The sequence below is a fragment of the Stegodyphus dumicola genome, chromosome 5, assembly GCF_044657685.1.
Source record: "Stegodyphus dumicola isolate Sdum_Otavi_A_Nest chromosome 5, ASM4465768v1".
Lineage (NCBI taxonomy): Eukaryota > Metazoa > Arthropoda > Arachnida > Araneae > Eresidae > Stegodyphus > Stegodyphus dumicola.
This window is the reverse complement of record NC_140772.1, coordinates 172613703-172640903: the sequence shown is the minus strand read 5'-3', so window position 1 is coordinate 172640903 and position 27201 is coordinate 172613703. Positions and strand designations below refer to the sequence as shown.

The window sequence follows — 27201 nt, the reverse complement described above, 5'->3', positions numbered from 1 at the left end:
GATGGTGTGGATCATACTCTAGAGTTTTTAATTGTTTCTAGCAAGCATATACGTCCATTATTAGGAATTGATGCATGTGTTAAACTTAATTTAATTCAGTTTATAAATAAGGTTGGAATATCAATTAAAGGTAAGTTGGATCAGTATACAATTGTTTTACCTCCATCTAAAGATCAATTTATTATTAATAATTCAGAAGTGTTTGAAGGTGTGGGGAAATTTAGTGAATTGTGTAAAATCATGGTTGATGATCAGATAGCTCCTGTAGTGAGACCATTATGTAGAGTACACCACTTAGTTTAAAACCTAAACTGGAATTAAAATTAAGCGAATTAGAGAGACGGAGCATTATTGCAAAAGTTGATCAACCTTTGAACTGGGTTAGCAATCTAGTAATAATTGAAAAAGCTAATGGATCCTTAAGAATATGCCATGATCCTCAAGATCTTAACAAAGCTATAAAAAGAGAACATGTGTTGATTCCAACAATTGAGGAGATTTTACCAAAGCTATGTAATAAATCAATTTACTCTGTTTTGGACTTAAAGGATGGTTTTTTTTTTTCAAATAGCGTTAGATGGAAATAGTAGTGATCTTTGTACTTTTAGCACACCATTTGGATGCTATAAATTCTTAAGGCTTCCAATGGGTATTTCCTGTGCACCTGAAATTTTTCAGAAACGCAATCTTGAAAACTTTGGTGATATACCAGGAGTATTGGTCTATTTTGGTGACATCCTCATTGCTGCTAGCACTATACAACAACATGATAAAATTTTAACAGAGGTCATCAACAGAGCTAAAAAACTCAATATTAAATTCAACAAGCAAAAACTTCAATATAGGGTTAGTGAGGTTAAATATTTAGGTCATTTATTTAATGCGTCAGGCATGCGACCTGATTCTGATTGAATTAAAGCCATTACTGAGTTACAGGAACCTCAGAATAAGCATGAATTACAATGTGTTTTGGGAATGTGTAATTATTTGAGGAAATTTGTACCACATTTTTCAGAGAAAACAGCCATATTAAGGGAACTTTTGAAAAACAAAGTAGAATGGCACTGGTTACAGCTACATTCTAAAGCATTCAGGGAATTAAAAAAATTAATTTCCAATGCACCTGTGTTAGGAATATTTGATAGCAGTAAACCTATAACTATACAGGCAGATAGTTCTAAAGATGGGTTAGGCTGCTACTTATTGCAGAATGGGCAACCAATTGCTTTTTGGTCTCGGAGTTTAAATAATGCAGAAAAAAACTATGCTCAGATTGAGAAAGAATTTCTTAGTATTTTATTTGCTGCTAATAAATTTCACTATTATAGGGTTGGAGGGAAAGTTCTGTGGTATTTTAAATAGGCAGGTGATTTTTCTTGTAAATAAAAAAAACATCTGGCTAGTGAGTCAATCGGTTTTTTTTTTTTTTTTTTTTTTTTTTTTTTTTGTTTTTTTAGCTGCTGTATAATATAAAAGGTGCCCTTTTTTACCATTCATCATTTGCTTGTAATATTTAAAGGGAAAAACATTTTGGTAGATAAAGTGCATTTACGACACTGCATTTTATATGAATTCCAAAAAGGAAGCAACGCATCTGTTGCATGTAAAAATTTATGTGCAGTATTTGGAATAGATATTGTAAATGTTCGTACTTGTCAAAGATGGTTTAGCAAATTTCGTTCCGGGAAACTGAGCCTCAAAGAAAGTGTTCGATCTGGACGACCATCCAAGATCGATAATGATGTTTTGCGATCCATGTTGGAAAATAATCCACATTTAACAAGTCGAGAAATTGCAGAAGAGTTTGGCATTCATCATACAACTGTTGGAGATCACATTAAATCTCTTGGGTTTGTGTTAAAGCAAAGTGTTTGGGTTCCACATGAATTAACGGAAAAGAATTTGTCTGATCGTGTAAGAATATGTTCATCACATCTGATTAGACACAATGTGGAGCCATTTTTGGACAGGCTGGTTACTGGAGATGAAAAGTGGATTCTTTACGAGAATATTAAAAGAAAAACATCTAACTGCAAACCAGGAACATCATCAGCAACAGTTCCAAAACCAAGTATCCATCAACGAAAAGTACTGCTTTGTTTGTGGTGGGACAGGAAAGGTCCAGTGTATTACGAGTTGCTGAAACAGGGAAAAAACATCAACGCGGATCTGTACTGCAATCAGATGGATAAATTGAATGCAGCTATCAAAGAAAAAAGGCCAGCATTAGCGTCCAGAAAAGGAATAGTGTTCCATCACAATAATGCTCGCCCGCATACTGCAGTGGTGACACTACAAAAACTGAATGCGTTAGGATGGGAAATCCTTAGTCACCCCCCGTATTTACCTGACATTGCACCCTCTGATTATTGCCTGTTCAGATCTCTGCAAAATTATCTAACGGGAAAAAAATTTTGAAAGTGTTTCTAAGGCAGTTGCTGACTATTTTAACTCCATGGATGAGAACTTCTACAAAACAGGAATTTACAGGTTACCTGGAAGATGGCAACAGGTTGTAACAAATAACGGAGCATATATAATTGATTAATATTAAACACATATTTTTATAAATGAATTCAAATATTTTCTTTAAAATACGACAGAACTTACCCTACAATCCAATACATTTATGGTAGAGAGGTAGAAGTGCTTACTGATCATAAACCATTAGTTTCAATTATGAACAAAAATGTTGCTAATGTGTTGTCAAATAGATTGCAGAGGATAAAAATTAAGCCCTTAAAATATAACTTAAAACTTAAATATTTGCCTGGGAAATATATGTATATTGCAGATTTACTGTCACGTTCCTTTACTGATACAGACACGAATGAAAACATGGATATGACAGAGATTGTTCATACACTAACAAAACAACTGCAAATGTCTGAGAGTAAGAAAAGGGAATTTCAGAAAGCTACATTAGAAGATGAAGGGTTAATGCTAGTGAAAGAATATTGGCAAAATGGATGGCCTTTGAGTGTTGATAAAATTCCTAAAGAAGCAAGATCTTATTTTAAATTTAAAAATGAGTTGAGTGTTGAACAAGATTTAGTTTTTTTTAATAATCGAATTGTAGTACCTGTTGCATTAAGAAAGTGTATGTTAACATTATTGCATGAAGCTGACTGTGAGATTGAAAAATCAAAAGCTAGGGCTCGACAAGTACTATTTTGGCCAGGAATCAACAGTGACATTGAGAATATGATTTCTAAATGCCTAATTTGTGATAGGTTCAGGCCTCAAACAGTAAAAGAACCTCTTGTTTCTCATGAAATTCACAGTTTACATTATGAAAAGGTTGGTGCTGATATCTGTGAGTATGCAGGGAAAAGTTATCTAGTAATAGGCTGTTACTTAACTAAATGGGTAGACATAATTCCTCTAAAAAATAAAAGTGCAGTGGAAGTTACTAGTAAATTGAAATCGATATTTGCAACACATGGAATATCCAAAACTTTAATTTGTGATAACGTACCATTTAATAGTTGGAAAATGAAGAGTTTCGCAAGGGATTGGGGATTTGAAATAATCACTAGCAGTCCTCGGTATCCTAAATCTAATGGATTTGCAGAAAGGTTGGTAGGTATAGTTAAGAGTTTATTTAGAAAAGCAGGATTAGAGAAATTAAATGAGGCTTTACTGGAATATAGAAATACTACAATTTCAGGTATAAATTTATCACCAAGTCAAATGCTATTAAGTAGGAATTTCAGAACACGATTACCAATTACACAAACAGAATTGAAACCAACTGTAAAAGATCAATATAGAGAAAAGGTGAAGGAGTAAGCAGAAACAGGCTAAAATCTATTATGATAAGCATGCAAGGGAAAGACCTGAATTTATTCCTGGGGAAAAGGTAATGTTGAGATGGGAAAATAAATGGGAGCCTGCTATAGTTTTAAAAAAGCATTCAACTCCTAGATCATATTGGATTAGAACAAAAGATAATAGGGTAATTAGACGGAATAAATTCCATTTAAGAAAAACTAAAAATCAGAATTTAGTGGCAAAATTCACTCACGGCCTGCATGAAAACGGGCACTCCATTTTCTGACAGACTTGTCAGAGACACATTTCTCTCCATAAACTGTCACCATCCGGCGATGAATAGCTGCCGGTTTCTCATTTTCCGCAGTCAGAAATCGGATAACACCTCGCTGCCCCTCAGTAGTCGAATTTTGCAACGCGAATGCCATCCTCGCCTTATACGGACTGCCGCATCATTTGGACGCCGCTTTTGATAAGAGCTCTGCTCTCTCCTGCACATGCTGGCGCAAAGATTCCAATCACATCCCAAGATGTCTCGCTACGTTCTCCAATGACAGAATATGTAAATATTTATCTGTTACGTTTTTACGTCGTTTCGTACCTTTTCATTTGATCACCCCTTGTATTTTTGGCACTGACAGTTCTGACTCTAATTTCAAGTATATTGAAGATAGTTACAGCAAAATTGATGAGAATTTCTCTGATTCCTGTAACAGATAGCAATGAATCTGAAGATTCATTTTCTATTCAAAACGTTCAACAGTAGTGTAAAATCTTCCACCAGCTCCTCCTTCATTTCCTTTTCTTCGCAATAGCTGTGGAATGCGTATATCCTTTATAAAAAGAATGACCCATTGCAAAATACAATGCTTCTAGAGCTCCGCTAGCAAATTATTGATCTAAGCAAACTGAAGTATTCAAATGGAAATTCCAGGGTTTACCCTTGCAGATGTAGTTTAACTCTCAATCCCACGAGACTAACTGCTCGATATATTTTCTAGCCATATACCCCCCCCCCCCCCAATCCCATCAGGAAAGAACCTCCGAGACAGTAAGCTGTTTGTTACTAAAAAAAGCTGAAACTGGCAAAAAAATTAATAAAGAAACGCAAATTTGGTGCAAAGATTGCGAGGTTGGACTTTGCCTGAAGCCTTGTTTTGAAAGTTTACCATACCAAACTTCTTTTCTAACACATATTTTTTGTTAAGTATTTTGCATATTTTCATTAGTAGATATGTTTATGTTTTACCTTTGTATTTCATTAAATACATCATAATTTTCAAAATTTTGCTTTCATATGATTACTCTTCAATTTTTTTAACAAGAACCTTTTTTATGATCTAATTCTATATTAAAAAAACTCTTTTAAAAATTTTTTTTGTATATTTCAACTCTAAAATATATGTAGATTTGAAATATGTAATAAAAAAATATGAATTTTTTTAACCTATTTTGATAAAAGAAAAAAAAAAACTACGAAACAAAAGGGTTAATGCCTCATACATGTGCAACTGATTTTTTTTCCATAATGAAATATGTGAAAGGTCCTGATCCTTAATTTCAGTTCAGCACTAAATAAATCACCTCCATGTTGAAGAAACATAATTATCAACCATCTTAATCTATACAACCAATAATTCGTTGGTTCTATAGTAGCTTTTTGCTTGGCATACATTCCAAACCGAAACATTCTATCAAAGTACATTAGTGATTTTACACCTACTGAATCAATATTTCCCTGATATCAATGTGGCAATATCCCCCCCCCCCCGTCATCATCACGAGATTAACTTAGGGCAACTTCAGAAATGACTCGCACAGTAATGTCTAGACATTTTTTTTTCAAATATTAGTAACTGAATACCAAAGAATATAGCGACCTTTTACAATGACATTACCTTTGGCGATGATTACAGACTTCAGTGCTGCGAAGTGTTAGAACCTTATCACTTCTATCGGCGTGCGTGGCTAGGCAGGACATTTCCGAGAAACGAAATTCTAGTAGCACTGGTTTAAACAGGAGACTTCCTTGAAATGTTTCGTCTAGCTAGACACAACATTTCTCAACTATGAGCAACATTTTGAAACCTTCCCTAAAATGTTCCGTCTGGAGACGTGTTCCACGTACGTTCAACTAATCAGACAAAAGTTTTGCTTCTGAAGGATGACGGGTAATTTTCAATATGGCTATGGCTCTCATTGTGAAATCATAGAAGGTGGAAATAGATGCTGATTTAATTGAAGAAATACGGGAAAAGTATAACTGTCTAAGTCCTTTTTAAATGTTTATATACTCATTAAATTTATAATCATAGAAATTTCAGGGTTGACAATATTTTATAATGTGCTCGGTGATGACGTGCTATTTCTGATGATTTGTTTAAAAATTATTCATCGCCAAAAGTTTGCCAAATTTGTCGTACTCCGTGCTGATCGTGTGAAAAGAATGTTACTGTTATATAATATAATAGAATTCTTTTTTATTAAATTTAAGGGGAATAATTTTTTTAAATATGTTTTTATATGTTAAATATGTTTTTATACTTTTAAATTGAAATTGCATAATCAGCAATTATGTTAAAATCAGCGATTATTATTAAAACATAGATTATGTAATAATGAGGATACACATTAAATTTGCATGCTATTATCTTCATGTTATTAATGAAATGCATTTTAGATTATAAGCACATTAAGAACTATAGTTTTATTATAAATGCTACATATCGAAACATTGGAAATTTATGGATTTATTATTATAAATGATGAAAAACATTTATATATACATTCATTAATATAAATCTTATTCATTACATTAACACTAATAAACATACATCAACAACTTCTAAACCATCGCATCTCTCTCGCCATGTGTATGTAAATATATGACTTATTAGATGTGTGTGTGTATATATATATATGTATGAATACAAAAATGAACATTGGCAAAAAGTTTATCTGAAGTTACCTCTAATTCATATAACGATTAGGTAATTGGCAGCAAATGTAATCATCATTTCTTTGCACATTATCATATTTATGGAATACACAGCTGAAAAAATAATTGAAGTGAATTTTGTGCATTAGGCTAGTCATTAAAATTCACCCACTTACACACAACCTTTGCTTTTGTAACTATACTTGTGAATTTAAACAAAAAAATTGAGCAAGTAGCCTTTATGAAATATTTAACATTTTGGGGATGAAATAAAACTTTTTGACTAATCACAAAACGAATATCAGTAAATGGAATTATATTATGTACATAAAAGTTATTAAATAAATATATGGATACAAAAATAACTATTTACAATAATGAAATCAAATATATACAACAGATCATTACAAAGAATAGGATTTTGCACGTTTTTCCTCTTTAGTTTTTAAATCGCCAGAATCGAGATAAAAGTGATTTATACTTAATAGCCATCACCTCTCTATTATTTTTCATAACTAACAATAAAGTTTAAAATGAAAAAAGTATGAGCGATAATAAATACAAAACGGAAAAGCAATCGTCACTTGAAAAGAAACGTCACTTTCGCCAATCTGAGGGATAACTGATTCTTGTTTGACTTTCAGCCTGTTTACCAAGTGAAATGGCAACCTGATTTCATCGAAAAGTACTTCTGAGAACTGCTCTTTCTAATGTTATGTTACGGCAATAAATATCTTATGTGATAGCTGCATTATGTGTTGACAAGGAGAAACTTAATGGAAATTTCTTTTATTTGCAAAAAAATAGATAATTGAAAATTATATTTACAGGCCAAAAGATTGTATTTAGTGCTTTTTAAATTAAGAATAACTGATTTTTTATCCATAAAAAAATTGATACTAGAGAGATAAGATTTACTGAAACGACATGTCTTTAGTCACCTGTCATGGGATACATTATAAATTGTGTAGACTGAATGCTAGCTAAGTATTATGTTGTGCTAAAATGAGACATTTCTCAAAATCTGTAGTATCGTTCTAAAGGCAGAAAATATTGCTACTGAGAGAAAAAAAAGTGACATATTGGGTGCTGAAAACTAAAACATTTCTACTCATAATTTAGTGGGAATTTTCAACTTGGCAACTTGAGCAATTGAACTCTGCAACTGAACAAAAAATTATGAGAAGTAACTTAAACAGCTTATGAGAAATGTTAAATAAAGCAAATAAATATTGATTTTTTTTTGTAAATTTTGATTCCTTTAAAGTAATAAATGTTTCACTGTTTCATAAACAACTACTTCATTTTTATTTTATTTTGTAATTTTTGCACATGAACTTGCTGGATTTAAACTGATGATCTAAAATTTGGAAAGTTCTAAAATTCAGAAGTCCCAATAAATCTGAATCTTGGACTTTGTACTGTACAGGAATAAATATAAAACTTTACATTGAAAGCCTTCCTGCAGATCAGTTTTTTTCTGAAAATGACCAGTATCTCTTACAACATAAACAAATGCTCAAACTGAACATAATTTCTGTAAGAAGACCACCATTATGGAAAACTAACATAGTGTAAATACATACTATTTCCAAGTATAATCAGTAAATAAGTACTAAGATAAATCAATCAGGGATTTATCTTAGTACTGGACAGCTGGTACAACTACTTCATATTTTTTAATTTTGTAATTTCTACATATGATCTTACTAGATTTAAACTGATGATCTAAAATCTGGAAAGTTCTAAAATTCAGAAGTCCCAATAAGTCTGAATCTTGGACTTTATACTGTATAAAAGTTTATACTTTATAAGTATAAAAACTTTACATTGAAAGCCTTCCTGCAGATCAGATTTTTTAGTTAATGCTGATATTGGCAAAAAATGGTGATTCAATCTTTTAAGTTTTATTTATCATATTATGAATAAACTAAAAACTAAACTCGGTGGTGTAACAGCCCTAATGGGCCAAGGCCTGCAGTGCCCAAAATCTGCTTTCTGGACCGTGGCCCCCGGGGTGCATAAGCATATGCCCTGAACAAGTGGTCAGCTTGGTCGCAGAACCCCCAGTGTTTAGCCCCCAAGCAAACTTGGTACTCATTTTATCGACCCAAGTGATGGAAATCAAGGGATGAAAGGCTGAGTCGACCTTGCCCAGCTCGAGAATCAAACCCTGGACCTGTGGTGCTGCTGCGCGATGCGCTAACCACTATGTCACCGGGCCTCTATATTATGGATACTGCTAGTATTTATATATATTTATAAATTTACATACAAGTTTATTTTCGATCCCAAGAAAAAAAGTAGAGAGTAATAAAAAATTGGAATTAGAAGAACTTTCTCTGCATTCAGAAAGCTTGTAAATTTACACTTATTACCAGATTCAAGCTTTGTGCAGATTTTTTGGACATATTACTCTCTTACAATGCTGGTAATTGAATTTCACACTTTTGGATACTCATTCTGCTTGGGTGAGGGAACTTTAATTTTTTTCATCTTATGTGGAGTGTCTTTTTTCGTAACTTGCCATTGGGCTTTTTGATTAAAACAAACTAAGAAATCATTATTTCCTTTGTAGGGTATTCATATGACTTTTTAACTGCAATTTATATAATCATTTCGAGCAATACAAAATATCTATACTAAATGATACCTGCATTTTCTTCTCTTATTTAAGTTTATTTAATTTTAAATATTTGTTGATTCTGCAGCCTGACCAAAGCTTCTAAAGGTAGCTCTTGTTTGATGAAGGTATTTACATAACATATCAATTCATTTAATATTTTATTGTTTTTACTACTGCATCTTTTTAAAGTTTTACATATATTTTCATTTGCTTATTTCACTGAAGATGTCTTTATCATTTTAATGTGAAAAGCTCTAAGCTGGTTTTATTACTGTCAGGAGTTAATTTCTAAAATTAGTAGTCTCATAATTAAGGAAATAAATTATTATGAAGGAACCAGGGCATTTTTAATTGTTATATACAGCCTATGTGTCTTCTAGACACAGACTTATATTACTTTAAAAGTGGAACCTTAAGTTTTTGAATCCAAATTTTAGTTTGTATTTATTTTCGTACTCAGTAGTTGAAAAAAAGCAATAATTCGCTGACATAGAAGAAAAACAGCCTTTTTCAAAAGGCTTTTATATATAAGATCAAGTGAATTATTTAAGGTTAGAGGTTTTAATTTATGGACAAAGAGCTCACTTTTAGAATAATGAAAAAATAATTTTTAATACATACATTACTTTATGTTATCCAGACTTAAAAGATGTATAAACTAAACAGCATTTAGGTTCAAAACTACAAAATCAATGCCATAAAAATTTAAGCAGAACAAAATGTTTAAGTCACATACTGTGGCAATCCAAACATTTTGAGGATTTAGCTCTTCTGCAATTTCCACCTTCATTCCACATTTTATTTGATCTATAGGCATAAAACCTGCATCAAGCTAAATAGAAAATAGAATTTAAACATTAGTATTAATTTTACAATGAATAATTTTAATATGAGTAATCCGTCATCAAATAAATCTCCCTGTGTCATAGCTACAAAACCATAAGTATGAAACACCAGCTTTGCGATGAAGATATTTCGGATGAACTCCTAAATGATTTAAATTAACTTTATAATACATAATTCAGGTTAATGACCTATTTCTAATGTGGTTCTAATGTGAAATATATTTAAAGTTAATTATTTCATATGAATAAATATTAAAATTAAAATTAAAAAATTCTCTTGCACCATTGCTGCAAGGAATGAAATTTGAATTTAACAAATATTTATTATTCGTATAAAGCTAATTTAAATTTTAAATTCTGAAATTTTAATTGCATACAAATAAAAGATTAATTATTGCTGCAAACTAATTTGCAATATCATTTAAGTTCTGAGAGCATATGTAAATTAAGTGCAAGTACCTAAAACCATAAAAAATATATAATATTTCAAAAAATTAATCCTAAAAAAGGTTTTTAAAAAATTTCTAAGACTAAATTAATTTGCATAAGGGAATAATTATTGAGCAGGCAGGAGACAGATCTTATCAAGGGTAAGTTGCCTCCAAACCTAACTCTTCAATTACTCAATTCGAGTTTTGTCATCCATATAGGCATGGGTATAGTAATATTCAAAGCCAAAAGTAAAACCAAATGTAGTGAATTACTAAAAAGGAAATTTAAACAGAAGGAATTTTGAGAAATTTAGAAAGCAACTTGACTAAGAATCAAAATATTACTTAAATGTAAATTTGCCAATGCAATAAGAGTAGAAAACCAAAGTAATTTAGAAACCTTTGCCTATTTGAAAACTTTCCCCAGCATGAATTATGCATGTAAATCAAAAATAAACTATATACAACTATATACAATCTATAAAAAATACAAAATAATTTTAATCAGGCAAGTAAATAGTAAGTTTTAATTTAACTTACTAACTACACATTTGTATTCTGGAGAGTGGAGTAGCATTTAATAAATTATGATGCAATTAAAATTTCATAATTTAGAAATTAAATTTAAATTAGCTTTATATGAATAAAAAATATTTGTTAAATTTAAAGTTAATTAGTTATTCTAAAATTTAATTTTTTTGACTAAACTTACTAATTCTTCTTACAGTTTTATACCTTAGTGTACAAAGTATTATCAGATAAACTTATTAACATTTATTGGTGTAAAACAATATTAAATATAAATATTGACTGATTAAACATTACTTGAATCTTCATAAAAATTTCTAGAAATATACACAGATTATTAAGATAATTAAGATTCAATAAAATTGGAAATTAAAAAAAAAATGGAAATGGAATTTGCATAATCTAAGTTTTATTAATTTACCAAATTTAACTTATCGCTGAAAAGTATTTTCCTTACTAAAGTTTTAAAATTAAAAACCTGCAGATTCAGTGGTCTAGCAGAGGAGCTGGCAGCTATGCTGTGTTATTCTTAAAAGATTTAAAAATATTAAAACAGAGTAAGAAATCAGAAAAGTAAAAGAGTTTCCACTTAAAAATATAACATAAAAGTAAAAATTTGGATTACTCAAAAGTCACACAGTTGCAACATAATATATACTATTGTGCTAAGAAAGCATGTAGCCTTACTAAGAAGGGCTATTTTGAGAACATGATATTACTGAATTTTATTTCTCCCTTGCAGAATTTTTTAATCATTATTCTTTTCCCGTGCTAAAAAGAGCAGTTGGCTAATCTTTGGAATACGGTAACAGGTAGTTTGGAGACATTTTGGTAAGGGGATAAAAGTTACTAGCTAGGACTTTAGTAGTGTACATGGATAAAGTCAAGACTGTGCGCAATGCCATTTTTGTGCAATTCTGGGATGTTTTTTTAAGTGAAAATAGGTTGACGTGTACATGGATGATACCATGTATGTGCAATTCTTAAAAACACTGCAAGCAGTTTGCAATTCTGCACTTTCTTCTAATTTCGCACCTAATCTTCATTATGATTAAGCACTTTTGTTCCATAAAAGTTCTAATATAAGCGTGATTCGGCTAGCAGATTGTTGGAAAAAATGTTGAGGGAAAAAAAAAAAAAAACCATGCCTTTACTTTGTGAAAACAAAATGGCGTCCAAACAAAAACTAGCAGGTTGCTGTAGCAGGGTTGGTTGCCAAATTTTTGCAAAAAAAATCACCAAGTTACCATAATTCAAAGATTAACCGAGCGGTTTGCAAAGAAATTAGACATGTTTCAGTAGAATTCCATTACGTGTTTATAAGTACCTTGCCCATAAATTTAATTTTACATGTAACATCATTTTTCTCTGGAGAGAAAGGATAAATTTTGCATTTAGCTTTACTATAATTTTTGTTTTTGATATAGTGTATAAACCAATAAAAATTGTAAAACCACACATTTAGAATTATCTGCCACAAAATTTGGGGGAACATTTATAAGTTTGCATCTCGAAGTTTAAGTTTTTCCATTTCAAGTTTGCATCTCAAAGTTATTTTACAGTATTGATACACAAATATGAGGCAGCACGTTTTCACTGGGTTGAATAGTAAATATACAACCTTGAACATACATTCTTCACAGTGGTTAAATTATTCCTTATCTTTTTGCATCCAACTAAATTTATTTCCCAAAAGTATTCTGCACCAATCAAAACCTCAAGTGGCTTCATGCCGTCAGCAAAATACACGTTGGATTCATGGTAGTGGCATTTTAACATTTTCTGTACTGATCTATCCAGGGTGACCTTTGACCATAAGCATTTGTTCATTTTCTCTACGATTACACTTCAAGTTCGATTCTTTTTTAAATTACATTTTTGTAATTGGATTCTTGTTACTCCTATTATTTTCCCCTCCAGATTGCAATTTCAAATGTATAAACAATTAAATTTCCTTTCTTATAATTGGGGGTTTTAACTCATCTGCTAATGATTTCATGATAAAGGAACTCATTGAAGCATTATCAAATTATCAAATAAAACCCTGATGATTTTCAATCTATAAGGCATTACAATTCTCATGGACATGTTTCCAATAAAACTGAACTTGAGTCTTTAACTTTTTTGCAATTTAATACAGAAAAAACTATTGTCTACCATTTTCTTTTATATTAATACTTTCATCGGGTGAACTTTAGGTTTGCAAATTTATTTTCCTGAAGGAACTGCTCTTGTGCTGATTACAATAATTACATTTTCTACATGGATTAATTTTGTCCTACAATTAACACTCAATGGGATGTTTTGTAGCATTTAAAACAACGACCTTTGACCTTAAGTTTGTTTAATTTTTCTGCCGGCAAAAGAACTTTGCATTGAAATTAATCATTGTTTGTGCCACAGAATGCACAGTTAAAGTTTATACTGGTTGAAAAATGCAGCTGTCTGCTAACTAACACATTTTAATTGTTTTTTTTTTTTTTAAATTTATTTATTTATTTATTTCATCCTTAAAATAATTGCTATAAACCATCATATTTTTAGATTTCTTTGAATGCTGTAATAAGCTGGAAGTTGTGGAACATTCTGTTTCAATTTTTAAAAATTCAACTAACACAATGAATGACTAACTTATCGCAACTACATTTAACGTTTCCAGGGATTGAATATTAGTTTCTATTTCATTTAATTTCCAAAGTGCTATGATATCACACATGTGTTTCACTGGATCTACGCCTAGTAGCTTTGTCATACCACTGTTAATTAAGATGTCATTTTTTTTGAAACATTCTTTTAGCAAAGTTTTGATTTTATTGCAATTTTTACTTGATATAGCAAATCCTTTAATAGCATTCAGTGCAATTCCACCTAAGAAACTTATCAAGAATGAAAATTTTTCAATGTCAGATAAAATTTTGTTTTCATGAAGGGAACTTTTTAAATTACTCCAAAAATCTAGTCTAGAGCTCCAGATAATGTAGATGCGAATTTCGGACTTTGTACTGCACAAAAACCACTGCGAAAAGAATTTTTTCTAATGGATTTATTAGAAAAATGAAATGCATATAAGCAATTTTATGTCAAGAAAACTCGTCAAACTATTGGCCAAAGAAAATAGTTTCATTTTCCACTCATGTAAGTTGGCAGCATTTTTTATTACATTACCTCAATTTTACAGAGAAGCAATAGTAAACAGGGTCAACTGTAATATGCAAGAGTTCTTATCATGATAAAAATATACTATATGACATATTTCTTGAAGACATAAAAAAGGAACACAAAACTGTGAATTCTAGTTTAATAATATTGTATGAATAAAAAATAAATAAAAAAAAGCAGGGGTGCTAATTCAACAATATGTTTAAGAAGCAAAGGTATGACAGCAGAATTCAGATCCAAAACTGATTTAGGAAGTTTTAGTCTGCTGTTTTGATCTGGGGGTGGGGGGGGAACTTATTTTAACATTAATTATGTATGCTATCCCTGAGCATACATAATGATGTTCTAAGCAGCTAAATGAAAAAATAAAGTCACCTTTTGAGAATAGGGAAAATTCAAGGTAACCAAAAAAGTTCTTGCCATTTTGGACAGTCACAGAAGAAAAAGTCATAAAACAAATAATAATCACCACTAATCCTCAAAGTAATCATCAACGGCATCTAGTGCTTTTTGCCAGTGGGTAGCTTAGCTGTGTGATGCCATCACGGTAAAACTCATGAGTCTTGGATGCAAAGAAGTCTGCAAGGACCTATTTGAGGTCTACCCAGTTGTTAAAGAATTCCCTTAAAGATGGCTGTCCAGGGAATGGTAAAGGTGGTAGTCTGTTGGTGCGAGATCTGGGGAGTATGGTGGATTGGGTAGTGTCTCCCAGCTCAGTCGTTGGATGGTGTTCCTGGCCTCCCGAGCCACATGCGGCCTGGCATCGTCATGGAGGAGGAGTACAACCCTCACGATTGATTAATGCATAAGTTATGCATAAGTGTCTGCATAAGTGTCTCTTTATGCATAAGTGTCTGACGCATACGTTCCAACTGCTGCAAGTACAGGCTTGCGATGATGGTTTGGCCCACTGGCAGGATTACTCATAGTGCACAACTTGGCAACTAGTCCACCAGATACAGAGCATGATCTTGCATGGGTAGAGAGAAGGTCTTGCACTATGAAGCACAGGGTCCTGTGGTGACAAACAATGTCTGGAACACCTGGGTGTGTCATACTGGACGCGTAATGGCAAACCGCACATTGAATTGAACAGTGTTAAACGAATGTCGCATACTGCGCATGCCCAGAAACAAATTTGGCGTAATTATTATGTTGGCGCGATTTGAAAAGAGGATAAATACGGTATGTGGTAGATGTACTGCCATCTGATTGTAAGCAAATCCGGCGTTTAAGTCTTCGTAGAGTATATGTGCAATGTAAAGTAATTACTGTGTAAAATTAGATTTTTTTCCTGTACTGCTCCAACAACTGGAAAGTTGAACGATACGATCCAAGTTAAAATTTGACTGAAGAGTGCACAAAATGGGTAAAGGAAGTAGCGTAAATGCAGATGCTCCAGTGGATAGCGCGAGCTTCAAACCAAATGCTATTGCGAGATTGCTTTCAGGTATGTATATATTTTCCCATTTCAGTAAATTTGATATGTTATATGTGCAATATGTGATACATTGTATTTTAACACATATACAGTTCATTAACATTTTTTAACATTTCCTAAATTTCTATATAATATAGCATTAAGAAAGATGTTTTAAGAAATTTGTTTCTTTACTGTTTTAATTTTTTCGAAAAGAAACATCATTTTCGAGAAACTTCAAGAAGAAAGTTACTAGCATAATTTTATTACAGCTAAAACTGATGCAAGGTACTTGAGTCTTTTATCTCAAAATGTGCTAAAATGTTTTGGTTGAAGTTAATATAAAATAATGTAATGAATTGTGGTATAACTGTAAAGAATTGGTAAAAATAAAATATAATTAGCTCAAATTTACTTAACTCCTTATATTATCAAATAGCTATTGAATAGAAAAACCTGTTGAAATATTAAATGTAATAAGTTCTATTTTTAAAAGGCAGATGATTGTACAACATGTACGAATTGATGATCATTTTTAATAATCCTAAAGTAATAGTAAAGTCAACAATAAAGTATATTTTGATGTATATAATTTTCATCAATGATTACATAAAATTGCACTTTGATATAAAGTATGCTTGGATTGTTTTCATGTATGCTATATATTATTGCAAATTAGTTCTTCATAAAATTGTATATTTCTGCTGTAAAAAAGTATGTATGCAATCATGCAAGTTGTAGGAAAACATGTACGTGTACTGCACATGTACCAGGACGACAAGATAACAATTATGACTGTCAATCATCATTTGCTGACTGTATCTGTCAAGCTGACTACACAAACTATAGTAGCCAAAGATAAGTTGTAGAAAGTGTGTTTCAGAGTTGAATATATGAATTAAAGTTAGTAGGATAATTATTCTTAACTAAATAATAAAATTTAAATAAAACCCCTTATTTCATTTTTTATAAATTCTCTTATTATTATGATGTGATTTCACAACCATTGACCCTCTCCTATTGTTAAATAATTCATTCAGCACTGAACAACATATTATTTTATTGGTATAAAAAATAATATATTTTGTGTGTATGACCAAGTTATGATTTAAGATTTTCAATACTTGAATCATCCTTTTAAAGATTTTTATAAAATGATTTTTTTAATTTCAGGCATTGGCACAAAGAATGGCAGCTGAAAAATTTTGACCCTTGTTTCTGGAAGTGAAATGTTAGATGTAAGTAATGATGTCTGAGACCCTTATCACACGGCATTTGTTTCACATGAACAACTTGTTTCGGACAATTTTTCTGCCTGGTTTACTATTGAAAGAAAGACATGCAACGTTTTCCTTCCTTTCTAAAAAAATTGCAAATTGTTCGTTTTCAATCAATCAACTATCAGCTTGTTTGTAATGGGGAACCAGTTTCCCATGTTAACTCCAAAGTGATCTATGATAATTGGCTGTTGTGACAAAGCAGAAAAATTGTGCCAAACAGTTATTCTTCCGAAACAAACTGACGTGTGATAGCATCCTTACTGTTAATAATACTGTGAAGCACTTAATTGTATGCTTTGCTAATGAATATGTACTAGGCAATTGTGGTTATTATGAAAGAGGTGAAATTTCAAATACAATTGTTTCAGTTACAAGTATTACAGATATTATTTAATTTTGTAATAATGCTAATTAAAAATACGAATTAAGAAAATGCAAAAATTAGTGTATAAGCATACTAAATAGTTCAGAGTAAGACTTGTACTTAATTTATAGTACGCACTCATTCACACATATGATGACTCGTACACTGATATAAATTTGATATGCTTTTATACTGTTTACATGTCTTCTATATTCAGATTTGAATCATCATCTGCCAACAAATTCAGTTAATCAGGCATTGTTGACCTTATTAGTTTCTTGCAGATGTGTGAACTTTGGAAACATTTTTAGATTTAGTGTAGTTTTTGTTTGCTTTTCAGGTTTTCACATAATATCAACTAGAAACATTACCTCTTCATTATAAAGGTCAAAGAGATAAAATAAAAAAAAAAAAAAAAAAAAAAAAAAAAAATTAATTAGTCAATATCAAACCTAAAATGTTCTTTTATTACACAACTATTATTTAAGCCAATATTTTTATAATACTTTTATTTAATTTTCCAGTATATGTTATTGAAGCCATTCAAATCCCACTTGGGCATTTTCAAGCATATTAGTTGTTGAATATTATGTCTGACTGTAAACACACAGGCAAAGTATGTATAATTATTATGTAATTTAACCTATCTTTCCTTCAAATATTTCTTTAAAATTACACGAGACAGGCATACATTTGAGCTTTGATTAACAGACTTAGTGTAGTCGCCATGACGGATAAGAAAACAGATGAATAATAGACCACCCATAATCACCAACATATAATGCAAGGATTTGAGAATAAAGATTGCTTATTAGCATAATAGTGCACTGAATATTAGATATAAAAATTCTAGAACTGAAAGATTTGTCACGTATCATCTTTGCTTATTATTATATATATTGAACATAAACAGTTTGCTTCTGCAACAGAATAAATATCGAGTGTCTTGAAATGTTTTGTATACCTGGAGCTTTACAGTTCAGTACATTATACAAAGAGCAGTATATATAATGATTATCAGGTCTGTACAGAAATTTTTAATGGAAAATTCTTGTGTATAGATTTAGTTGATATTTCTTATCTTGTGTACAGATTTAGTTGATATTTTGCAAGACATGGCAATATTTCAGACTTTTATTGTAATTACTGTGACAAAACAATCATTAGAAAATGATACACGTATGAAAATTCATAATATTACATTATGTAGCTTATATTAATAATTTTCATATGTGTATATGTAATATTTTGGCAGGCACAGGAATGACCAAAGCTTGACAATATCACTACATCATAGGCCAGGCACTGTTATGGCTGGATAGAAGGTTGCAAAATGATGACAAAGAAGGATTTAGCTTTTTAGATCCCACATCTTTATTCAATTCTCTCAGCAGATCATTTTGCCTTTAGATGAAATTCTCAAAATTATATATTCAATATTGATTTAAACTAAGTAAGATTAAATTTAGACTTTACGTCATATCTGCTTTAACAAAGGAAAGAACAAGATGGGAGGAGCAGCTGCAAGGTCTTGTAGCAGCAGTAGAAGAAAGCAGTCTGACGAAAAATGGCACGTATTCAGTATGTGTACTAGCGGTTATATAACATGCCAGAATGTTCTCGAAAGTACTGGTCTAGGATAAGATCCTGAAACTGCAGTAAGTTAATTATAGGTTGCATGCTCGCGCAGAGCAAAGCCACTGTATTTTCTATATTTTACATGTATATAATACATATTCTTTGTGTCTTGGTGAATACATTCTACCTCGCTGGTAGGTAACAGAAACTGACGATCAAAAGATTGATGAATATTTAATAATTTTGATGAGATTATCTAGGAAAGTAAAATAGTTTAAAACGTATTGAATATGGTTTTCCAGAATGTTTCCTAGCATAGTTTTTAATCTCAGACTAAATGATGCACATTACCTGGAAGTTCATATTCTTGTGTCATAAAGTATGCTTTATTGTAATTAGTCTTAGATTGTAAAGTTAAATTTATGAAAATATGATGAGTTAAAAATGTATTGCAGATATTAAACTAGATTTTTATATGCAATTTTGAAATTTTAGAGATCTTGCTTCATGTAATTATTTTTAATGTTTTTATTAAATTCTTAATTAATGCTATTATGCATGCATTAGACAGTGAAATGAAATAATACCTAGGGATATCATTTGGCTGCATTCTGTTGTTTCTCAGTTAAACTATTCTGCATTCAAAAAATTACTCAAGGATTCTCACGAATACCAGCTCAAACAGTTCCAAAGTATTTCTGCAAAATATACATAATTACTTAAGAATTGTATCTTTTTGATAATATTATTTAGCCTTTACAAGTTACTGCCAAAATTATTTTGTAAATCAGAAATCTTCGAGGGGATTAGTGTGTCTCGCATAGTTACCCTGGTGCCACACTATAACACTGAAATTGATAGATGTATAATTGAATGTTTAATCAAAAATGTCTAATTCCTCTTTTATGATATTTCAATAATTGATACTACTGAAACAAGAAATATTGGTACATTAACATTTTCTTAATATTCATTGTGTATTTGTTATGATGCATGTATTAATGTCATTACAAGTTAGCATTTGATAATGTTTGTTTCAACAATTTAGGTTTAACAACAACAATTTTCAATGAAGTGCCACAGAGATTATCGCCTAAAGAATGTGTGCAGGCCAACCACCAACAGAAGATATTAAAAGAGCAATGAAAATGAAGATTCAACTGTAAAGAAAAATCTGACTAATATTATTACTCATAACACTTAATTGTTTCGTATTATTGTAAATTTATGTGAGTTTTCCTGTATTCTGTTTATTTTGCAACTTATGTTATTGTAAATTCATGTATGTTTTCATTCTTGCTCTGTCATGCATTTCATACTGATTGTTTGTTGTGCATATTAATTATATGTGTATATTACTTCATTGAATTACTGTATTTGAATTTTAATAAACCTTTTTACCATTCAGTAGTACTTTTCCATAAAACCCTGAACATTCTAAACATCCCATATCACTAATCCTCAATTCTAAATAATACATGAGTTTACTTAATTCATGTATTAATAACGAATTTGAAAAATAATACAATAGTGACATATTTTTAGGTAAAATAAATACTGCTCAATTGGACATTTTAAAATGTTTTTCCTTTTAATAGAGGAACATTTTTTAAGGATTTAATTATTAGTATTTGAATATTGTATTAATATATGATTAATTAGTATATGAATATACTGTGTGTAATGAATAAGTAAGGCAGTGAATAAATTTTGAACAATAATTTCATATGAAGAAATATGATCTGCCTGGGTTAAAAAATTAATCTTTAAATCCTATTTATGAGATTATATGGCTGGAATCTGTAGCCCAAAAGCAGTTAAAGCAACCCACCTCCAAAAAAGAAGACATCTTAAATAGTTTCTTCCAAAACTTGAAATATTTAAACATTACACGACCCTAAATTTCTAGTGAATTTAAAATACTCATTTCATTCAGTTCAGCTACTAGCCATTATATGAAATTTTCCTATATTATTAAAATGTTCCTCATGATTTTGCAAGGTGAAGACCACAAATGTTCTGCCCTCATAACTAATGATGATATAATCAGCATGAAGTAGACTTCAGCGTAAGGAATATGGAACTATATATTTTGCTCTTTGTTTATTAATTAGCTCACTTTTAAAAAATTCATATCATATAGTAAGTAGTATTCATAATTTTTCTCATTTTCTTAATATTTCATTGAAGTATTTAAATGTTAATTTAATTAGCAATACCTAATAATGTCAAATGCATATATTATTATACAGAATGGGATTCTGACCATAACACTCAGGCAAAGTGATATACATGTTAATTTTTCAACAAGTTTCTGCGTTATGCTTTTTACTCTCTACACAATGTTTAATTTTTAATTATTATTTTTTATTATTTGTAGGACCTTAGGTCCTACAAATAATAAAGTGTGACTTTCTTATATTATCCAACAGGATTATGTAATCGGGTAAAAAATGAAAGAATTAAGTTTATTGACACCAAAACAAATGCATACTTCGATATAAAGGCTGCATAAAAATGAAAATGGCTAAATTAAAATAGTGAATTGAGGTTGTAGAGTTCTCATTTATTTTTATTAACCAGCTATTTTATGATAATTAGCTTTTCTTTCTTCCTTTCCATTTTCCTGCCAGGATGCTAATTTTGAGTGTATTCAAATGAGGTGATTCATTTTGTTACTTTTGATTTATGCCATAAATGCTAGCTGATTCTGTATGAACAAGCTGTGCACTCTGTTAATTTGTCCGAGTCTATAAAAGGTTTTTTTACACCTATTCCAAACCTCTGATGTAATATCCAAAACATAACGAGAAGTCGCTTAAGTTTTCCAGAGTTCTCACACACTATATATTACCAAAGTGGGTGAAACTCGTATAAGGTGTAAGAAAGACCAAAAGGAGATTTATTAAATCAAGAAAAGTAATCGGTGGAAAAGGCATTTAATCTTAATAATGAAAAATCGAATTTTACACCAAATATTCAGACTTTTGTAACTGTTTTATATTTAATTAGCGAGAGTTTAAAATAAAAATTACCTTTATATTCATAACATAGGTTACATTCTGTTAATTTCCCATAAATAAACATAAAGAATACATTGACAAAATCATTGTACTAAGTTATTTTCATTGTACTTTAAATTTAGGTTGTTTTCATGAAATTCTTTTATTAAACATTAACTTATACTTGATAATCAATCTTCAAGTTTGAAAATAAGTTAACTGTAATTGCATTTGTTTTATGATCAAATATTTTAATTTGGCATTTGAGCATTTCTAATGGCATTTCTTTTTCTGTTTGACATCTCTGCTCTGTTAAGGTTACAACCAGTTAAATTGTTACTGTGTCTCTGAAAAATCAACAGCATTCTTAAACACCATTTTAAAAATATTTCTGTGTGTAGTATTTTATCAGTAGAATTTTTCCTAAATAAATACAGAAGTTGTTATGAAAACATTTGAGAGTACATGTCTTGAAAGAGAAACAGTATTCGTAGTGTTTAGTCAATTATGATATATTAACAGCTATCATAATTGCATGTATGTTGTATGCATTATACATATATATATGCATAAAGACCCAATTTTGGCAATAAGTAGAGCTGTTACAAAATAATCATGAAGTCTAATGGAACGTACTCGTCACACATACTGGGGAGGAATCAAATTTATGTACATATTTGCCACTCTTAAAGAATTTTTGGGGGGAATTACAAATGTACCAATTTCTTATTAATATATAATCATTTGTTAATATTAAAGAAAAATTTATTTCTTAACTTAACTAAGCCAGCTAAGTCATAGACCGAAATATGTGTTTCTGCACATATTCAGAACTTCCAGAATACATTCACAGTTACAAAATATGTAAAATATATTTCTTTTAAATGCTTGGAATATTTGGAAAAATATCTAAATTCAAAGAAATAATAAAATACATTTCACTTGCAGATTCTTTGTTATTTATTTGATTATATCACCATTAATAACAATGTTCACCCCCCAGAATAAAAAATATATTGTTTATGTACTGAAGTCTTGGTTTGTTTCCCTTGACAAGTCAATTAATCTATCATCAATGACAATACCTACTTTTTAAATACTTTTAATTTTGGCACTTAAAATGTTTGCATTTCAAAATAATATTTCTATGCAGCTTTTAAATAATTTTTAATGCAACAGAAATCTAAATAACTTCAAATGCTGGCTAAAATTCATTCCAATAATTCATCGCTTTAAATTTCTGTTCCTTGCAGATGATACAGGAAAAACCTTTTCTAATAATATATTTCTAATTCTACCAGAAATTATTGACAAATAACCCGATGAAAAAATTGATACAGGCATAGATGGAGGAGATGTAAATAATTATTACGAAATCATGTGAAGCAGTGTTTGCATTCAAAATGTAATATGTTATACTTATGAAATTCTGCACTTCACTTTGGAACTGTACAAATTTTCGCTCAGAAAAAGACTGAAATTCAGGATATATTAGTTACACTTTTAAGGAATAAAAACAATTCAGAATTTACCATACGTTACATTCGTACATACGCAAAGAAACACGGACATACGTAAAAAATATAGCAAGTATTTGCAAATAACATTGAAGAAATTTTACAATTCCTTAATGCTGTTTATTTAATTCTTTTAAATAAGAAATAAAAGCGCGAATATACGTTAACAAACTAAGCGGGAAAATTCAGTTTACATTACTGAGAATTACAACATGTAAACAAATTACATCTAAATAACGAATTATTAAGCACAATATATGGTAACAATTATTAAATGCACTGTTAGACAAATTAAAATGAAACATATATTAGAAAAATAAGCAAGTGCAATCGGTATGAACGTTAAAATAACTAATAAACAAAGTTCCACAACATTGCAGTTGTACACATCACTCGACAGCCATGGAGATCACGAATGAGCTAGCGTAGGGTTGCTTTTAGTCGCCAATATTTCTTCCCGCGCCAAAGGTACACCATCAAGCATGCGCAGTAAGCGAAATTCGCTTAACACTGTTCAACTCAATGTGCGGTCTGCCATTACGCATACTGGACCCATTTTTCATCGCTGGTGAGTACTCGATTAAATATGGATGCATTGCTGTGCCGAGTAAGCAATGACAAACAGGCAGCGACACGCTGCTGTTTGTTTGCATCGAACAATGAGTGGGGGACCCACTCACTGTCGTTCACCACATTCACTGTGTGCAGCAAGTTCGCCACATGTTTGGCTACTGTCACTCTCTATGCCTGCTCTCAGGGCCTCATCATCTAGCACTTGTAGCCAACTGCTGTGCGATGTATAGCTAAGAAAAATATCCCCTGACCTGAACTTCTGGAACCATTGCTTAGCGGTTCGTTCGTTAACAACATCATCTCCAAAGGTCTGGCAAATTTGGTGATTTGATTCTGCTGCTGACAAGCCCACTTCAAAACCATACAAAACAAACAACTCCGAACGTCTCTTCAACATGTACATTTCAATCAGTCGCTGTGTGAGTTATGTTTGAAGCACTGAGGCAGTGCACTTTTATGCTCTAGGTCAATGTACTCACTTCCATCCTAACCACTTCATTGACAGGTTTGGCGACTATTTTTATGTTGGGGTTCACTCTTCCAATATCATATCAGAAATGCCAAGAACTTTTTTTGGTTACCTTGTAATTGGTCAAGAAATTATTTTGAATTATTTATACTAATTTAAAAAGATTTTTCAAATTCCATACTGGTGTCCCTTATGAACTCGGTGGGGGAAAAAGAAGAATTTTGTTAACTGTGAATGGTTATAGGACATATACATAAATGGCATAGAACAAAGCTACTAATGCACTAAAAGGGAAATTTGCTTGAGAACTACAAATAGAGATCTAGTAAATGATCAAGATGAGTTATTGGCGGGATTCCAAAAGAAAACACTTTATTATGCACTACTGCAAGGCAAAATAACAAATATAACCTTTGACATAATTGTCACTGCTCAGACTGAATAAAAGGAGCAGCATTACAAGCAAAACACTGAATAGAATGAATTAGAAGTAAGTGAAGTATTCAAGAAAACATTCTTTTTACCAAGACAATGCCAGGCATCAGGTGGCACTTCAAAGATATTAAAATCTGATAAATTCTTCAATTTGTTGATATTAGCCCAACAGACTGCCATGTCTTTTGATGATTGCAAAATCACTTAAACAGGAGGGAAAAAAAATTGTTTCTGCAAAAATATAACTTATTTCACAGAATGCTCTGATGGAAGTCAGTAAACCTTATCAAAAGCAATATTAATAATATGGTATGAAGATAGGACAGCTTCATAAATCATGGAAAAAATTATATTATTGATTACATATACAGCTGATTTGTGAAAGATAATGTTTTCTATTCATACTTTTAAAATTTTTATTTAACACTTTCAAGAAAAGATGAGAAACATACGAAAAAATTATCCATTTGGAATTTTATATTACCTTAAGAATGAAAATTAACTTACATCTTCAGTAAGTGATGCAGGAATGCTCTCAACATTATTTAGCACTTCATGAAGTAAGGAATCAATATCCTGATGCTTCTCCAGAACACCTTAAAAATAATATTTTTTTTATTAATTTCAAGCTACACTGCATTTTTTATAATGGCATAATAAAATATATACTTAAGTAAAAATTGGACTACCAGTTGTTAATTTATGCTTATTTGTTTGACCTATATAGTCAGCCCAAGCTCACCAAATTCCTCGAGGCAAGGAGCGTAAAATTATGCCTATTATTGGAAACACCCTTGAGCACCTTACAGGTGACAGTGGAATAGCAAAGTTGTGAAAAAATCTACAAGCTTAACAGATTACATAAAAATATGGGAACTGGATATACTGTTGATCAATATCTTCGAGATTAATCTACTGCTCGAAAAAGGGGAAAGAAATACTATGAGAAAATATTTTTTCACCTTTTAGATCGAACTATTTTAAATTCCTACCTTATATACAAAAAAAAAAAAAAAAAGCAATGCAAGAAAAAATTTCATTTGATTCTTCTTTTGTCTGTAGCTTGGAGGATAATATTAACCATTCGTTTAAAAGGTGTTTTCTTAGATAACTACCTGCATCTGATAAGAATAGGCAACCTTCAAGAGAATGCAAGGTTTGTTCTTCAAGAAGAGATGCAAACAATAAGAGATGTAAGAAGGAAACTTGGTACTACTGAGCAGATTGTGACACTGGACATTGCATCTCATGCTTAGAAATTTATCGTGCAAGAAAAAAGCATTGATATTGATTTATATTATGTCTAAGCTTCATAAAATTCCTTTTTCATGTTAAAACACATATTTGTAATTTTTTCCTACTTACTAAAAACTAACATTCAGTTATAATAACTTTTGGTTATTGGTTTTCCAGGAAAAAATTATATTTTATTAATTTCAAGCTAAAAAAAATTCCAAAAATTAAAAATGAATACATATATTGTTTATACACTTATTTTTAGACAATTTCCTGAATAAAAAAAAAAGTAGGCACTTTTTTACAGTTTTCTCAACACTATTAGTTATAAAAGAGTTATTTTCATAAGTGAAGCATACCAAATGAAATAAGTCAGTTATTGGCAAAATGAAAAATCCAGCATTATACAGATTTTACATGGAGAAAGTCTTCACAAAGCTGGATCTAATATAGTATAGAATGCCATGGTATTCCATCTAGTATGTATACTTTACAAAAAGTTGGTACATACATAACACTTGCGCTAGTAGAGAGAAAATATCAGCATAATTACAGCAATACAAAATAAATACTTTGATATAGATATCTCAATTTAGCATACATGTTATACACTTGCAAACCTTGAGATGAAATGAAATCATACCTTTAGGTGGCCTTAACTTTTTATTATTTGCCGCACACCAACCAACAGGGTAAAATCCGCCAGATTTTATATCAAACCAAAAGTCCGCAGATCTGTCATCGCCATAGCCAGCATATCGTAATGACAATAGTTCTCCGCATATCATTACAACGGTTGCAAGCCAGTAATAATTTTTATCCTCTGAATTGAGAATTTCTAACTTCATTCCCACTTTGAAACTACTTTCTAAACTATATTCTACCTATAATGTTAAAAATATACTTAGAATGAAAATTAATTAAAAAAATATACAGCTTAACAGAATTTATGTAACAGAATTTATGGCACAATACATAATGTATTAACTCATACTATATGCAACAGACTTCCAGTTCACCAGGGCT

General features: G+C 30.8%; 1 protein-coding gene across 9 annotated transcripts in view; it reads right to left on the bottom strand.

The window, feature by feature from the left end:
- Positions 1-27201, bottom strand: part of LOC118199452 (scm-like with four MBT domains protein 1) — a 244315-nt gene that overhangs the window by 139253 nt on the left and 77861 nt on the right. For 4 of the 9 annotated variants that reach the window (XM_085817388.1, XM_085817385.1, XM_085817386.1 and 1 more), the window contains exons 4-6: positions 26819-27059; positions 25447-25535; positions 10075-10170 (exon numbers count right to left, since the gene is read on the bottom strand). In XM_085817388.1, coding sequence (XP_085673514.1) covers positions 10075-10170; positions 25447-25535; positions 26819-27059 — 426 coding nt within the window. Of the gene's footprint in view, positions 1-10074; positions 10171-19530; positions 19638-25446; positions 25536-26534; positions 26746-26818; positions 27060-27201 lie in introns of those variants that run through there. The other 5 variants (XM_085817392.1, XM_085817389.1, XM_085817390.1 and 2 more) reach the window with 5 other exon arrangements.